Source organism: Mytilus galloprovincialis, chromosome 14 (assembly GCF_965363235.1).
Source record: "Mytilus galloprovincialis chromosome 14, xbMytGall1.hap1.1, whole genome shotgun sequence".
NCBI classification, from domain to species: Eukaryota; Metazoa; Mollusca; class Bivalvia; order Mytilida; family Mytilidae; genus Mytilus; species Mytilus galloprovincialis.
Genome location: NC_134851.1, coordinates 19569564 through 19587308, shown reverse-complemented (window position 1 = coordinate 19587308; position 17745 = coordinate 19569564). Strand labels below are relative to the sequence as shown.

General features: G+C 32.5%; 1 protein-coding gene across 1 annotated transcript; it reads left to right on the top strand.

Moving 5' to 3' along the window:
* Window positions 1-2319: 2319 nt before the first annotated feature.
* Window positions 2320-17649, top strand: LOC143059396 (cardioacceleratory peptide receptor-like). Its single transcript, XM_076232885.1, has 6 exons — window positions 2320-2396; window positions 4823-4964; window positions 11379-11728; window positions 12901-13045; window positions 15252-15353; window positions 16395-17649. Exons 1-6 carry the CDS (start codon window positions 2331-2333, stop codon window positions 16592-16594), a joined length of 1005 nt encoding a protein of 334 aa, XP_076089000.1. The 5' UTR covers window positions 2320-2330; the 3' UTR covers window positions 16595-17649.
* The last annotated feature ends 96 nt before the right edge of the window (window positions 17650-17745 follow it).

Sequence of the window (17745 nt, the reverse complement as noted above, 5' to 3'; positions counted from 1 at the left end):
ACAAGGTAGAACACATTGTGGATAGGTTTTGGAAGGAATAAAGACTTTTGATGGATTCCGGTACGTGACATATCAAATGCTTTTGGTCCTTGTGTAGCTGCTCTTCCTTTCGTCCATGCATTCATTGGATGTGACACTTTGTCGAATTGTCGTGGGAAAGGGAAAAGGTCAGCTAGGCTAACAATGTAAGGCTTTTCAGATGTAAAGGACGTTTTTTTTTGCTTAAGTATGAAGCGATGCACGATGTGAATTGTTTGCCAGGAAGCAGCGGCATTGTGATGCAATTCCGCCTACAAGAGGTGCTTTTCCAGAGCACATCAAAAGAGAAGTTAATCAAGGAGGAGTTGTTTGGGCTCAGCCTGATTCATGTTTTCGACAGGTACATGTACCAATTCATGAACACTGGGGTTGGATGAAAGAAAGAATCAATGACAGTTTGAAACCGAAATGGATTTCTGTGACTGCCGTTGCATCCTCGTGTCAGGAACTTTTGCAATGTGGAGGCAAAAATCCAGCTGTGTTGGTAACTGTAAATGCTACCGTTCAAAACTTCCTTGTACGGGTTGTTGTATAGGCAATTGTCAGGTAATTATAAAATGAGCAACCTGTCTTTCTTACCAAACTAGGCATTTAAACTTAACAAAGAGTGTTATCACTTGTTAAGTTGATGGTAATTATAAAAATATTTTCTACGTATTTGCCTCCATTTTTGAACCGGAAATCACTATTTTTCTTCATTTATGTGTTGTTTTGTCGTACTTAGGAACTGTTTTTAACGTTTTATCATAACTAACATTGGATTATACCTATAACACATGTTTCAAGGATTTACATCCCTTGTGAAGTTGCTTGAAAGTATAAAAATTGAAATTTTTGACTTTTTTGCCGGCATTTTGAAACCGGAAGTCACCTTTAGTTTCAGTAATGTATTGTCTAGTCGTAATTTAGGAACTGTCATTTACTTTTTATCAAAATTAACATTGGATTTTACATATAACACACCTTTCAAAGGATTAACGAATTATTGCCAATTTGTAATGACGTCATTTCCAAAATGTGTGATGGCCATCTTGAAAAATAGATTTTTTTTTCTGGCCAGCAGCGGATTTTTTATAAGTATCATTTAGTCAATCTTTAGACCAAATTCCATGCTTGTATCACGATTTGCACAATTATGTCCATAATATCTCCCACTAAAATCATACTTCCACCTATTTTGTCTGAGAGCTTTCTCAGAGCTAATACAACAAATCTTAATGATTGATTTCTTCTAAGATCTTAACTGCCAATAACCCTTTCCAAGCACATGTCAAATTTATACATGTTTATTGATTATTGACAGACGATTGTGACAATCTTTAAATAACTGTCATTAAAAGTTTTGAAATGATCACCACTGCCATGGAAACCAACAAAACATTTAAACATTTCTAAATATTCCAGACGTAATGAAAATTAATTTTAGACTGACAAGTTATGAGTCTTTTGATTTGGAATACCATTATTGGCCGCCGTTGAAATATTCTGATTTATTTCAAACTGATTGGAATATAAATTTAAACTGGCGTACTTATTTTTATACACACACATATATATATATATATATATATATATATCTCGCATTTGATATTGGAATTATTAAAATGGTTGCCATAACAGTGCCAATTGGGCGGCTGACATCTGCTATTACTTGCAATATCAACACTTGTTATAGTTATTATTTTTAAACGCAACTAATGTGCTAAAATCTTTCTTTAAGGTCACCTTCACATGTAATAGCCTTTACAAATATTTACCGAGAGTCTCCGTCTGAAAGTGTAGCATACATCAATAACCAATCATCTTAAATTGAAGTCGTTAAGTCCAAGATAATCATATAGATCAAGTGAAGCGATTTTAAAAGATAAATACTCAATAGTTCACAAATTGATAAGAAATAGAAATGCAGACCTGCTGTTTTTTTTTTAAATTGCATATATAATAGAATATAAAAATGAAATTTTCTGTGAAAACATAGATTTGTGTGTCCTTATGCAAACATGGGTTGACAAAATCTGGACATAATCTTGCTTAGTACTGAAAAGATGGCTTTGAACATTTCTAAAGGCATAGTAGTGAAAGGTAAGCGATTCAGGATCTCGTTTAGTTGTTAATTTATTATTAAGTGTTGCCCCTTGAATTTTCTCTGCTACCTTGAAGTTGTCTTTTCCTTTTTAACTGTACATGCATGCTTTCCCCTTTTCCCCTTGTCTATCATACACTTATCGTTTGTTGAACAAAATATATATAGATTACTTTAAAGTACATAATCTTAATTAATTTCACAGATTATGGGAAAGTGCGGTAACAATTCCTTGTTACTATACAACAGTTCCGGTGACGATCTGTGTAAAAGCGTAAGTATACTTAAACAAACATTATCAAGTAATAATAAACAATTATGGCCTTCATGCAAAAAGTGCAAAAATACCAAACTCCGATGAAAATTCAAAAAGTTTCTATGTATCAGAAAATCAAAAGCTTTAACACATCGAGCGAATGGATAAGAACTGCATGTCATATTCCTGGTTTGGTACATGAGACAATATCTGAAAAAGTCTAATTTTTGGAAATAAGAAAAAACAACAAATTTTTTTTTAGACCCAGTATTTTAATAGCACAAATCGAAGAACACACATTGGGGATCTAGGAACTGTTGTCTGTAATTCAAACAATTGTTTAATAAGGAAACAATGGCTATTTTAAAAATGGTACAAAAAAAATCCAGTTCTTTCCTGTTACCAAAGTGAATCAATTTTAAAAAGTTTCTAATGGGAATAAGGAATAAGTTTAAGACACTATTTGTGGTTTACTAGTATATCCTGCAATAGTTTATCAAATGCCAATTATTGATTTTAGCATTTGCAATACAAAAGGTTTAGAAATATACGTAAATATAGTCAGATATGTCGGTAACATGAAAGAATCTTGAGTAACAGCACAACGGTAACAGGACAGAGTTGGTAACAGAAAGGATTTTTCTGCTTTACTTTAATGTTTAAGAAAAACACACCATTTTAAATTGGTCACAATTGGAAGATAACAGCAAACAATGTCATTTATCCTTTGAAACTGTATTTGCAAGATGAAAAATCTGCCTAGGTAATGAAAAATTCTAAAATAAATTCCTTCCTGTTACTATCTACTATACTAGAATTGCACAATGTTCTCTGCTGTTATCAAAAGCAAAAAACCTATTTTTTTATTCAATATACTGTATATTATTTTGAAATTTATTTAATATGGTGGTGATAACTTATATTAAATGAAATGGTTGGCATATAGTAGATTAACTTTTCGATTCTTCAGTAAAATTGTCTTGAACATCCTTCCTGTTACTGATGATGATTATGCTGTTACTTTTTATCAGGTAACATGACAGAACGTAACAGAAAGGAATTACGCGATAGTTTTTGTCCTTTTTATCACATTAAATGTAAGTGTATTTCCTGTGACATATAACTTTTAAAAAGATGATATAAAAACACACTTAATGCTGTGGTGCACACTTAAAAATATTTTCAGAAAGTCTAAGAAAAGGCTGTAACAGGATAGAACACCAATAAGTATTTTTCTATAAATTCTTACCTTGGATGGGCTTGAATTTTCAAACCTGGCCGCCTTTCCAACTATTTCTTTGTACTAATGCATTCAGGAAATGATGCTCTTCACAATACATAATGGGAAAATAACTCTTGGTCTTGTAAACGTTTCCACAGGTAAAAAAAACCCAGTGGTAACAGGAGGGAAATCATCCCTGGGGACAAATTTTTTTCTGATAAAATTTGCAAAATTTTATTACATGCTATAGTTATAACATAAAAAGACAAATTAGGGGCAAGTTTATTATATAATATATCATATATGTGAGAATCGGACGCCTGTTTAATTAATTTGGATATTATTTGAATGATATAGTTTTCAAAAAAACACAGGGGACAACATGATTTTAGGGGGGTTGAACATTTAAATTACAATATTTTATTGGAAGAAAAAGAAGAATGAGTGTTTAATTGGCAGGCCATGGTGCATTATATAATTTAGTTTATACTGAAACTTAAAATTTTTAAAAAAGATGGTCGAATAAAAAAATAATTGCTGGTGAAGTGCGGGACATGGAAATTAGACTTTTTCAGATATTGTCTCACATGCATTTTCATATTTAGAAAACGGAGGATTAAACCTGGTTTTGTAGCTAGCTAAATCTCTCTCATGAATGACAGTCGCATACGATTCCATTACTAGTATATTGACAACGATGTGTGAACAAAGTAAACATTTAAAAATTTTGGATATAAACTTTTCATGATTGCCATAACTGTTTTATAAAAAGCTGAACTGAATGCAAATTTGGAAATTTGGAAAACAAACTAGTAAAAAAGGGTTAACGAAACGAGAAAGGTTTAACTACAAACGCATGGTTTTAACACACCAACAATTCGTCAACCAACCATATCATATGCAATCATTTACTGAAATTTATTTAATGAATAGATAAGTAAACTAGTGTTGAATATCTAGGACATACGTTTCGTGCATATCTGGATTAAAACATGTTGATATGATGTGAATATGAATATCATATTGTAAATGTTATATGCAAAAGCTTATTTGATATGATATTTTGCTGGGGACTACATTCCTTGAGATTTCCATTAGTACATTTTATGAAATGATTTTAAAATTAAAAAAAAAATATTTTAATTTTAATTTTATTACGGTATTTTTCAAATCTAAATACATTGAACTTTATGCTATACTTTTTTTTTATATATCTATCCAGGATTATTCGAAAGTAACAAAATGGATTTCATTATTGGAGATGATTGGTATTATATCATTGAATCTTGCAGTCATCATTCTTCTAGCAAGGCGTGACAAACAATCAAGAATGACTTTCTTTGTTCAACACTTAGCAGTAGCAGGTATATTAAAAATAACAAAGCAAAAACAAATGTAATGTTATCGGTACCCACACTTTCCTGGATTAAGCTGTATTACAATAAGTTGTAGACGTGTTTTATTGGTCTTTAATGGACGTTTTGGTTTAAACGCCTTTTTATGTTGCAGCGCTTGGGTAATAAATAATTCGAAGAACTTATCAAATGCCATGAATGCTTCTCAGACCTCCTTATACTTAAAAGTTTATAGAAGTTTCCGCCCGACATGCTCTCAGAATGACAACTTAAATGATGTAAACATTACACTTTTGTGTCAAATAACTTTTAAACATAGTCATGGAATAGCAAATACCAACAGAATCAATCTTTTTTCTAGGTGCGACAGCTGTTGAGTTCTTGAATTTGAAGATGTATAAAAGCCTTACATCCGAGTGCAGCCAAAAATTTATGTCTTTTCTTCAATTTGTGTCTATAGTCGTTACGTCATTCGCAGAACAATTTCCTTGTTAAACATTCGGCCTGAAATTTATGAATTCTACTTGAATTATCCACATTTTAATTATCTGTCCAAACTTGTGCCCAATCCTTGTGCTATCACTTTTATATTGTAATATTATAAACCTGTAAGCAATGACTGTCAGAAGATTAAAAGGATATTTTTCTCAACAGATATTTTATGCACATTCTCCCTTTGCAAACTATTTCCTTACCAATGTGGATTTTTTACAAATGGAGGACTTCGTTACTAAACCATTCCCAAGGATGACAAATCACGTTTTCAATATTAGCAACATTATCTTTCGCACGTCTATCCGAATAAAAACTTAAAACTTCCACAGATATTACTATGTCTGCTTTTTTTTAAAACCTATGAGATCCAGATGTTAAATCACAACAGGATGTAAAAACAAAACTCCTAATACTGATCAATATTCTCTTTCATCGCCCCTGTAGAAAGTTAGACCTGTCTTGCATATTATGACTGGAGCTATGGTATCCTATAAAATTGATAGTTTTCATAATTCCAAATTCTAGCTATTTATTTGGCTTATATTTGCTCATACAAAAGCTTCTTAAAGACAATAAGATAAAAGTAGACATTTTCAGTACGCTTAGTATTAATAATGTGGGGACATTCATATTTCAACATTTCTGATTGTGCTTATATTTCATTTGTTCCAGTGACTTAACATAAGCAACCTCCAACAGTATAAAAACCAGTTATATCCTTGATTGAAGTCAACTGTTTTTTTTACCATCAGACTTAACTGTTGTCATTCAGCTTCGAACAACAATCAGAAACAGTTGTAGACCTCATATCTCATGAATAGCTGCTTTCATTTTCTATTTGCCACCGTCCCGCTTCTCAGTATTACATAACACCTGTACCTTATATAGTATGACATATATATCTCTTTATTGGAACACTAATAATACTTTTTTTTTATCTGAAAATGTAAACAATCATGTCCTCAGGGTTCTTTGATTGAGTAAAGTTTCTAGTTACAGGTAACAAACCTGGATATGATTACAGTAAAACTTGACTAAACCGAACCCTTTAGGGACTAGAGATTTTGTTCGGTTTTGGCAGGTATTCGGTTTCATCAGGTTCACAATGCATAAAATGTGATATAATTGGTCTTCAGAACAAGTGTGGATTAGACAGGTTTCCGGTTTATTCAGGGATCGGTTTAATCAGGTTTCACTGTATCAACAATCATATCCCATCTTGGTATCTTTGTACCAATAGACTTTTTTTTCATGTAACCAACTTTTGACTCCGGATTATATATTTTTTGACAGGTTACCTTTTCAGTGGTAGGATATTCTGGTAGTTGTTCAAGTAAGAACCAAAATAAGTAAAATCAAACAAATAATCGGTGTAATTTGAGTGTACTGTTTGTCGATGATTTTGTCGTGTAAAGAAAATGTAAAGCAGTTAATTTTTCACAAAAATATATTGTACCGATTTTACTATTTTACTTTGCTCTTACTTGACTTGATAGAAGGATACCTCACCACGGAAAAGGTTACATGTCAAAAATTACATAATCCTAATTCAAAAGTCGATAATTTGTTTTTGGAGATTATATTCAATTATAGCTGTAACACATGAAGTATAACACCGATAATCCTCTAATAGACACAGAATGATTGATTATTAAGAAACGACTTTTTGGTTGGTTTTAGGATGTGCAAAGTATAAATATATCAAATTCCAATTACTGATGAAATACAAAATAAGAAATATTGTATGTGTTTGTTCCGAGTGATAGAATGCCGAATGGTAAAGACTGAATCTTTCTTCCCGACATAAATCGGATTGTTTTAGAAATTCCAAGAGTCAAATTCTATAAGGTAAAAATTAATTTCCCTAAAGGTAGCTGTGCTTTGATCAAATCTAACACTGTTTAAGTATTCAGAAATCTTGTATCAAGGCAAAGAAAGTCGAGTATATGAGAGTCATTTTAGAAACTTTTCATGATTTTGTTCCATAACTTTGGAATCGCAAAATAGGAAACGGTAAATATCGAAAGTAATCTTCCTCTTGTTTATTTTTATGCTTTGTTGAAACATTTCTTAAAATTGATTTTTTTTCGTTCTTGATATAAATTTTGATATTTGTAAAAAAGGAAAACAACATGTTATAAATTTGATGCATCCGAAGCGTTTTTCTTGGTTTATATTTACCAGGAACGTAGAATATATAACAGTTGTTGTTGGGCTCAAATATTTCAAATAAAAGAGTGGTGAAAAGATACCAGAGGGACATTTCAACCCATAGATCAAAAAGAAAATGAAAACGCCATGGTTAAAAAAGAAAAGGACAAACAAACAGTAGTATCCAAGGCACAACATAGAAAACTAAAACTAATCAACACGAACCCCACAAAAACTGGGATTTGATCTCAGGTGCTCTGGAATGGTAAGCAGATCCTGCTCCACATGTGTCACCTGTCGTGTTGCTAATATAATTACATATCCTGTAAATTAATAATCTTATTACGGTACGTCACATTCGAGGAAAGGGGAACGGGATTGTAGATACAAAACAAGGAACATATCCTATATCATCTGTGAAAAGGTATTTCATAATGGTCAACAACTCTTGAAACAATTCACTGACTTCAAATACAAATAAATAAAAAAGGAGGTTCTTATCCGATAGATATCCATTAGTCCAAATGATGTAGATATAAGACAAAACTATAATGTTTACTCACCATACGGTAGAGTTAACTCTCAAAGGCTTAGAGATGATAAGATGTTAAAAGATTTAAACTATAATGTTCACTCACCATACGGTAGAGTTAACTCTCAAAAGCTAAGAGATAATAAGATGTTAAAAGAGTTAAATTATAATGTTTACTCACCATACGGTAGAGTTATCTCTCAAAGGCTAAGAGATGATAAGATGTTAAAAGATTTAAACTATAATGTTCACTCACCATACGGTAGAGTTAACTCTCAAAGGCTAAGAGATAATAAGATGTTAAAAGATTTAAACTATAATGTTTACTCACCTTACGGTAGAGTTAACTCTCAAAGGCTTAGAGATGATAAGATGTTAAAAGATTTAAACTATAATGTTCACTCACCATACGGTAGAGTTAACTCTCAAAAGCTAAGAGATAATAAGATGTTAAAAGAGTTAAACTATAATGTTTACTCACCATACGGTAGAGTTAACTCTCAAAAGCTAAGAGATAATAAGATGATAAAAGATTTAACCTATAATGTTTACTCACCATACGGTAAAGTTAGCTCTCAAAGGCTTAGAGATGATAAGATGATAAAAGATTGAAACTATAATGTTCACTCACCATACGGTAGAGTTAACTCTCAAAGGCTAAGAGATGATAAGATGTTAAAAGATTTAAACTATAATGTTTACTCACCATACGGTAGAGTTAACTCTCAAAAGCTAAGAGATAATAAGATGATAAAAGATTTAAACTATAATGTTCACTCACTATACGGTAGAGTTAACTCTCAAAGGCTAAGAGATGATAAAAGAGGGACGAACGATACCAAAGGGACAGTCAAACTCATAAATCTTAAACAAATTGACAACGCCATGGCTAAAAATGAAAAAGACGAACAAACAACAGCACACATGACACAACATAGAAAACTAAAGAATAAACCACACGAACCCCCCCCCCCCCCCCCCAAAAAAAAACTAGGGGTGATCTCAGGTACTCCGGAAGGGTAAGGAGATCCTGCTCCACATGTGGCACCCGTCGTGTTGCTTATGTGATAACAAATCCGGTAAATAGTCTAATTCGGTAGGTCACATTTATGAAAGGGAAGGGGATTGTAGTTACGACGGAAGGAACATATCCGATATCATTTGTGAAACGGTTATTCCATAACGGTCAACGAACTCGTGATGGCGTCCGTAAAATTTACGAAGGGATGATTTCAACTTCACCATTTGGAACTCTTGGTTTAATAGCTTCCTTGTGAGCAGCAACCCTCTATCAAGAAAATCATGATAGGAAATGCAAGCACGGGAATATCGTATCAATTGGGAGATATATAACCCGTATGCAGGTGCTGCTGGAATGTTACTACTTAGAAATGGAAAGTTCACAATTGGAAAGCTGAAATCATCTCTTTTGTCGTAAAGTTTTGTTTCAACCGACCCTCATTGTCAATTTCTAGATGTAAGTCAAGATATGAGGCCGACTTAACTGTATCTGTGGTATCCTTTATCTCTAGCTCGATTGGATAGATGCGTTCCACATAGTCACCAAATTTTGAATTATTTAGTGAAAGAACATCATCTATATAGCGGAAAGTAGAGTTAAAGGATATTGCTAACTTCTTATCTTTCTTACTAAGAAGTTCCTGCATGAAGTCAGCCTCATAATAATAAAGAAACAAGTCGGCAAGTAGAGGGGAACAGCTTGTTCCCATTGGAATGCCGACAATCTGTTGAAAAACACGTCCTCCGAACATAACAAATATGTTGTCAATCAAGAAATCAAGCATCTTGATAATATCAGTTTCAGAGAATTTTTTGTTTGAATTAGAGTGGTCCTTTACAAAGTAGGATTTATCCCGTCCTAAGACAAGATACTTGTATCTACGTTGGCCATTATTTTTTATAAAGCAAAGCAATACCAACTCTTTCAGTTTGTCTTTTAGTTTGGAATGTGGAGTGCTAGTGTAAAGAGTAGAAAAGTCAAATGTTTTAATACTGTTACAAGATGAAAGAGAGTTAGAATGTATGTACTCTAAAAGATTTTTGGAATTTTTAAGTATCAACATAGGCGTTAAAAGATTTAAACGATAATGTTTACTCACCATACAATAGAGTTAACTCTCAAAGGCTAAGAGTTGATACGATGTTAAAAGATTTAAACTGTAATGTTCACTCACCATACGGTAGAGTTAACTCTCAAAAGCTAAGAGATAATTAGATGTTAAAAGATTTAAACTATAATGTTCACTCACCATACGGTAGAGTAAACTCTCAAAGGCTAAGAGATAATAAGATGTTAAAAGATTTAAACGATAATGTACACTCACCATACGGTAGAGTTAACTCTGAAAGGCTAAGAGATGATAAGATGATAAAAGAGTTATACTATAATGTTCACTCACCATACGGTAGAGTTAACTCTCAAAAGCTGAGAGATGGTAAGATGTTAAAAGATTTAAACTATAATGTTTACTCACCATACGGTAGAGTTAACTCTCAAAGGCTAAGAGATAATAAGATGTTAAAAGATTTAAACTACATGTATAATGTTCACTCACCATACGGTAGAGTTAACTCTCAAAAGCTGAGAGATGAAAAGATGTTAAAAGATTTAAACTAAAGTGTTTACTCACCATACGGTAGAGTTAACTCTCAAAGGCTAAGAGATAATAAGATGTTAAAAGATTTAAACTGTAATGTTCACTCACCATACGGTAAAGTTAACTCTCAAAGGCTAAGAGATGATAAGATGATAAAAGATTTAAACTATAGTGTTTACTCACCATACGGTAGAGTTAACCCTCAAAGGCTAAGAGATGATACGATGTTAAAAGATTTAAACTATAATGTTCACTCACCATACGGTAAAGTTAACTCTCAAAGGCTAAGAGATGATAAGAGGATAAAAGATTCAAACCAGAATCCTAGTGGCCAAATTTCTAATAAAAACAAAACACGAATATGACATAATGCAAGAAATCACCCGAATAACAGGTTTCTGACTTGAAATATGCGTATACAGAATGCGTGAGGGGGAAAGGGTTAACATTTATGTGAGCGTGTATCCTCTATCTCTTTTTCTCCTTACCTGGGATGTGATGTGTAACAGTACAATAACAAAACAGCAGCTTGAAAGAGAACAAATTAAGCTATATTTAAGACAAACATTAGTCATAATGATAATCAAAGTGCACGTAGGCTTTTACATTTACACTCTTCTTTTTCAGATCTTTGTGTTGGTCTTCTATATGTAATGCCGGAATGTATTTTTGATCGATTCTTAGAAAGCTGGGAGAAACATTCGTGTTTTATATTTTATGGATATTTCACAAATTTAGTCATCAATGCATCAACTTTTCTTATATTAGTATTAACCGTAGATAGAGTGTTTGTGATTGTTCGTCCGGTATCTTCATATACGACAGGGAAAACGTATAGATATGGACTTATAATTAGTGCTTGGAGTGTCGCTGTACTAATAGCCATACCTTACGCGATGCATATAACGTACTACTACAGTTCTAAAGACGGAATTGATGGATACATATGTCGACATAATTTTGGAAATGGTATTTATGTAAGTAGTATCTTAATGCTACATCAGCAATGAACAAATAACAATTGTTTCAAAAGTTCAAAATATATAAAGTAAAAAATAGCTTATCAGGCATATAAAATAAAAAAAAAAGAAATATCATTGTGTCACATACTGATTGAACATTATACAAGGATATACACAACTATACAATGAAACAATCAATCCCCAGCCACTAAGTTGCCTTATTAGACATAAATTTGTAATGATGATAACATAAACAGTACCATTTTAACTTCAGCAGATATGCATTTGACACTTAATTCTTAAGTGATGCTCTATGATAACATGTTTGATTATCCTAACGATAACGGTTGATTTCTGAGGGGGCAAAATAGACATGATAGAGTATACTAGCAGTATGATCCGAACGCTAGAATTGAAACAAATTCCATTCGCACTGGTGACATTCATTGTAATACCGCGTTCCTGCTAACGGCATCTAATAACACCCTATACACATATCTGTTATTGTTTCTCATGTTTTTGTGATTTTGTAAAGTTGTAATGCTTCTCTATATTAAAATGTATGACGTGTTTGCAACGTTTTTAACAAGATGACACATGTATGATAAACAAAATTAAAGGCTTTTAAGTTACAAAAGAGGGACGAAAGATACCAAAGGGACAGTCAAACTCATAAATCTAAAACAAACTGACAACGCCATGGCTAAAAATGATAAGGACAAACAAACAACAACACATACGACACAACATAGAAAACTAAAGAATAAACAACACGAACCCCACCAAAAAACTAGGGGTGATCTCAGGTGCTCCAGAAGGGTAAGCAGATCCTGCTCCACATGTGGCACCCGTCGTGTTGCTTATGTGATAACAAATCATCCAAAGACTATAAACATATATACATCATAAAAAAAAAAACAAGTATCAAATACTGTAAAACCAAATTATCTCTGCAGGCCAACCTTGTGGCTATTAGTTTTCGCGATTTTCAAATTTACTCGATACATTTCATAAAAAAGATTCAATTTTGACATATTCGCGTTAATTTTCTACTCGCAAAAATCTCAAAACTAGTTGATTAACAGTATTCAATTTAATACTTATTTTGATTCACAGGCTGTAGTTGTGTGTGCGGGGTTAAATAGTATTGTAATACCCGTATGTGTAATGATTTATTGTACTTACAGGCTGTAGTTGTTGGTGAGGTGTTTATTAGTATTGTAATACCCGTATGTGTCATTACGGTTTCTTATGTCTGGATGATACGGGTCATATGGCGAAGAGAAAAAGCAACAAATTTCATGACATTGAACCAGCCTCGGCTGTCAAAAGGTGAGTACCATATAATAACTATTAAGTAAATTGCAATAACATTGAAACGGTGGAGCCAATGTTAAGTTTTTTTAATAATTCAATCCATAAACAAACATTACTGGGCTGTTTAGTGACATTGTAAACCAGGTTTAATATAACGGTAGAATTATACAAACACAAAATATAAAGAAGAACACATAGTAATTCTTATACAAATAAGAACATTTGAAAATGATCATGCATTTGTATGTGCCCTATCAAATTTGAACAGGGACCATGTTATTTCACAAATGAAATAATGTATGTTCATATATATCATCCTATATTTTGGTCCAAAGCTCAGCAAGGGGGACGAAATATACCAAAGGGACAGTCAAACTCATAAATCTAAATCAAACTGACAACGCCATGGCTAAAAATAAAAAAGACAAACAAACAACAGCACACACGACACAACATAGAAAACTAAAGAATAAGCAACACGAACCCCACCAAAAAACTAGGGGTGATCTCAGGTGCTCCGGAAGGGTAAGCAGATCCTGCTCCACATGCGGCACCCGTCGTGTTGCTTATGTGATAAGAAATCCGGTAAATGGCCTAATTCATGAAAGGGAAGGGGATTGTAGTTACGACGTAAGGAACATATCCGATATCATTTGTGAAACGGTTATTCCATTACGGTCAACCAACTCGTGATGGCGTCCGTAAAATTTACGAAGGGATGATTTCAACTTCACCATTTGGAACTCTTGGTTTAATAGCTTCCTTGTGAGCAGCAACCATCTATCAAGAAAATCATGATAGGAAATGCAAGCACGGGAATATCGTATCAATTGGGAGATATATACCCCGTATGCAGGTGCTGCTGGAATGTTGCTACTTAGAAATGGAAAGTTCACAATTGGAAAGCTGAAATCATCTCTTTTGTCGTAAAGTTTTGTTTTCAACCGATCCCCATTGTCAATTTCTAGATGTAAGTCAAGATATGAGGCCGACTTAACTTTATCTGTAGTATCCTTTATCTCTAGCTCGATTGGATAGATGCGTTCCACATAGTCACCAAATTTTGAATTATTTAGTGAAAGAACATCATCTATATAGCGAAAAGTAGAGTTAAAGGATATTGCAACATGTATTTAGGCGCTTTGGTTAAAACTACAAACTCAAATGTGACACAAAAATGAGATGTATCACACAGAGCAAGAAGCATTGTTCAAAGATAAATACAACACATTTTCTTATTTGTATAAGAACTATGTTGTGATCTTGTTTATATTTTTTTGTTTTTATAATTCTACCATTATATAAAAGATGATACTAGTATAAAATAACCCTAAGCAGCCCAGTATCCTTGTTTTGGGGTCCACGTTCAATTTTGGTAGGGCACTTACAAATGCAAACACATTTTTATATTGAACTTTAAGAACGAACTCATCATAGATACCAGAATTACACCTATTTACGCCAGACGTGCGTTTCCTCTTCAAAATATTCATCAGTGACGCTCGAATAAGAAAAATGATAAAAAGGTCAAATAAATTACGAAGTTGAAGAGCACTGAGGACCAAAAATTACAAAAAGACCAAATGTCTTCAAAAAACATTGTAGTGCTGAATTAAATTGAAACTTTTTTTGTACAAATATATTTGTCCAATATGACCGTATAAACTTAAATCAGTATTAATAAGACGTTTAAAAAAATCAATTCCAGGAGGTGTTAACAGATTTCTGATTTGTACACTGAAAAGATATTTCAACTTAACCTGGCACTTCGGCTGCCAATGTTACATAAATGCAAATAGGATAGAATCAAGATATCTGAAAAAGTAAAATCACAAAAATACTAAACTCCGAGGAAAAAACAAATTGGAAAGACCCTAATAAAAATGTAAAAATCAAAAGCTCAAACACATCACGCGATTAGACAACAACTTCATATTCCTGACCTGCAACAGGTATTTACTTGTGTAGAAAACGGTAGATAAAACTTAAGATTCAAAGCTATGTGTGAACAAAATAAACAATCATTATGACACATATGAAAAGAGCAAAACATCCCTGTCTGAACTCTGAATTTTATTGTTATGCACCCTATTAACACTAAGTCCGTCTATGTGATCCAAAAAACACAAACATAAACAAATTATTCATTCAACCACATATTTAAATTATATACTAACTACAAAAAATGAGAAATCAGAAAATGTATTTTAACTTGTTTTAGGTTCAGCAAACATTAACCCGCAGACAATAAGAGTAAACCAAACAAAGGTAATTTCAAGAGCCAAAAAGAAGACAATAAAGCTGCTATTAGTAGTAGTTATAGGTGAGTTAAACTTTATTGTCAGTAGAATAAATGTGCACATAATTTAAGAATTGAATATAACCTATAAACAGTGATGTGAAATAATTCAAGACCTTTACAAAAATGAACGAGTTCTCATGAAAAAAGCATATCACACCAGCAGTGGTCTGACAGATAAAAAAAGAGCTCATAATTCATCACTGCCAGGTTGTTGGTTACATATGACGTCATTTTATTAAAGTTACTTGTGTAGAGCAAGGCAAAATATACAAATAAGGATATGCGGTATGATTGCCATGAAGGGCCAAATGAAGTGGATGTAAGCAAACAATACAAGTATCGGCATGCAGAAATAAATTGTTAGACATAATTGAAAAGCGCCCTAATGAAAACAACTCATCATTATTCTAACCATGATGTCGTTTCTGAAAAGTGAGGCGAAAATATGTGTTAGGTGAACGAGTTGACATGGTGAATGCAAATTCCTAAAATGCATAACAACATTCAAATTTAAAGACGTAATTTTTAATTAAAATTAAAAACAAAACAAAAAACAAACGAACAGAATTAAAAGAAGTTAACAATGGTATGTGTGTGTGTGTCGACGTTTTGTTGACATGCAAATAAGTTTATTTAGCCTTTAGTTGTATAATTCTAAATCATTTCATTTGTCAGAAAGCAGTTTTTTCGATATAAGCTAGGCTTATTTTTTTTTTAGCTTTTATTGGGTGGTGGTGGGAGTGGTGGTCTTGCGGTGGTTGTTTTTTTAAGTAACATTTTTTCTTCTTAAAACCTTATATCATGTGAGTTTGACATATCTTTTTATTGATAAAGCTTCTATATTTTTATAACTTTTATATATCTGTCATACAAGTGAGTGGTTTAGGTAGCTATAAACCAGATTTAATCCACTATTTTTTACATAAGAAAATGCCTATACTAAGTAAGGAACATGAAAGTTGTTTACCATTAGTTTGATGTGTTTGAGATTTTGATTTGATTAGGAACTTTCCGTTTTGAGTTCAGTATCTTTTTTATTTTACTTTTTCCTTACCATTTCAGTTTACATATCCAGTACAGCACCACTAAATATTGCACAGATATTGAGTGTGTATGATCTTATAAAACCAGGAAGTACAATATACAAATTCCTCCATGTTCTGGCTCCCGTCAACAGTCTGATGAATCCTCTGGTTTTCTTAGTGTTTAACAAACAAATGTTTAGTCAGAAACGTGGACTTGGCAATCATACATGTACCTAGTTATTGAACAACAGCAGGCGACTTTCGAAAACGTGCGCTTTCCCGGTAAATGCTATGTCACAATGAGTAGGGTATTACGTACAATGACCCCCGTTTTTCAACCGGTGTGACTCATTTATAGAAAAAAAACTTTGAGATACAGTGGTGAATATCAATAAGTTAATGTAGAGATCAATATGGTAGATTGAGGAATGATCACATAAACAGATGAAAATCAAAGTCAAATCTGAATTGTGAAATGAGGATGCAATTGACACTACAGAAGTTTTATTATCATTATAAATGACTTGTAGACCGATAAAGCTTGTCTGTGTTTCAATCAATTAGAAACATGTTTCCTTGTTTATAGATATGTTTTATTGATGTATCGAACGTGTCCTTTATCTTTGACTTTACATTACCAAAGACTATATAATTTATGTAGTGAGTAGTGGAAGCATAGAAAGATACGCCTAAGCTATCGACGCATATTGCGTTTTGTTCATGTTTTCTCGCTTAGATCCAAGGGCAATAACCAGTTTAGAACAAAGGAAAACTGCTGAACATTTTTATTTGTGTAAGCAATTTCATATAATGCATATCAATAATAAATTATGAACGTTCCAAGTTTTAGGTGAATACTGTTTTTATAGGATTGATATGTATAACAGAAAAAAACCCAAAATACTTTAAATAAATTTCAATTTAAAAAAACTTTACTTTTTTTTAAATTCAGATTTATATGATATACTAGTAATCAATTCCATGAGGATGCTAATTCATCTTAAATATTGTATTGTGACAAAACGTTATGATTGAATAATAAATAAATAAATAATAACACAAATAGTAAAAACAAAAAAACAAAAAACAAACAATGAAAAATAGCATGTTCAATTCAACAAAAAAGAAAATTATCAAACATACAAGATAAAGAAAACCATGTCAGTCTGAAATAATACGAGTATCTTATAAGATCAAAACGAATTACTGCGACCTATATCTCGACTGACTATTACCTTATAAGCATATGATTGTACCTGGTTTGCTCTAAACAAACCGGAGACACCAGAAGTTGTAACTAATCAGAATAAAACACTTATATACAATTATGGCCCGCTGAGGAGGTGAATATCCAAAATGGTCAACCCGAGTAAAGGTTATTCTATGAG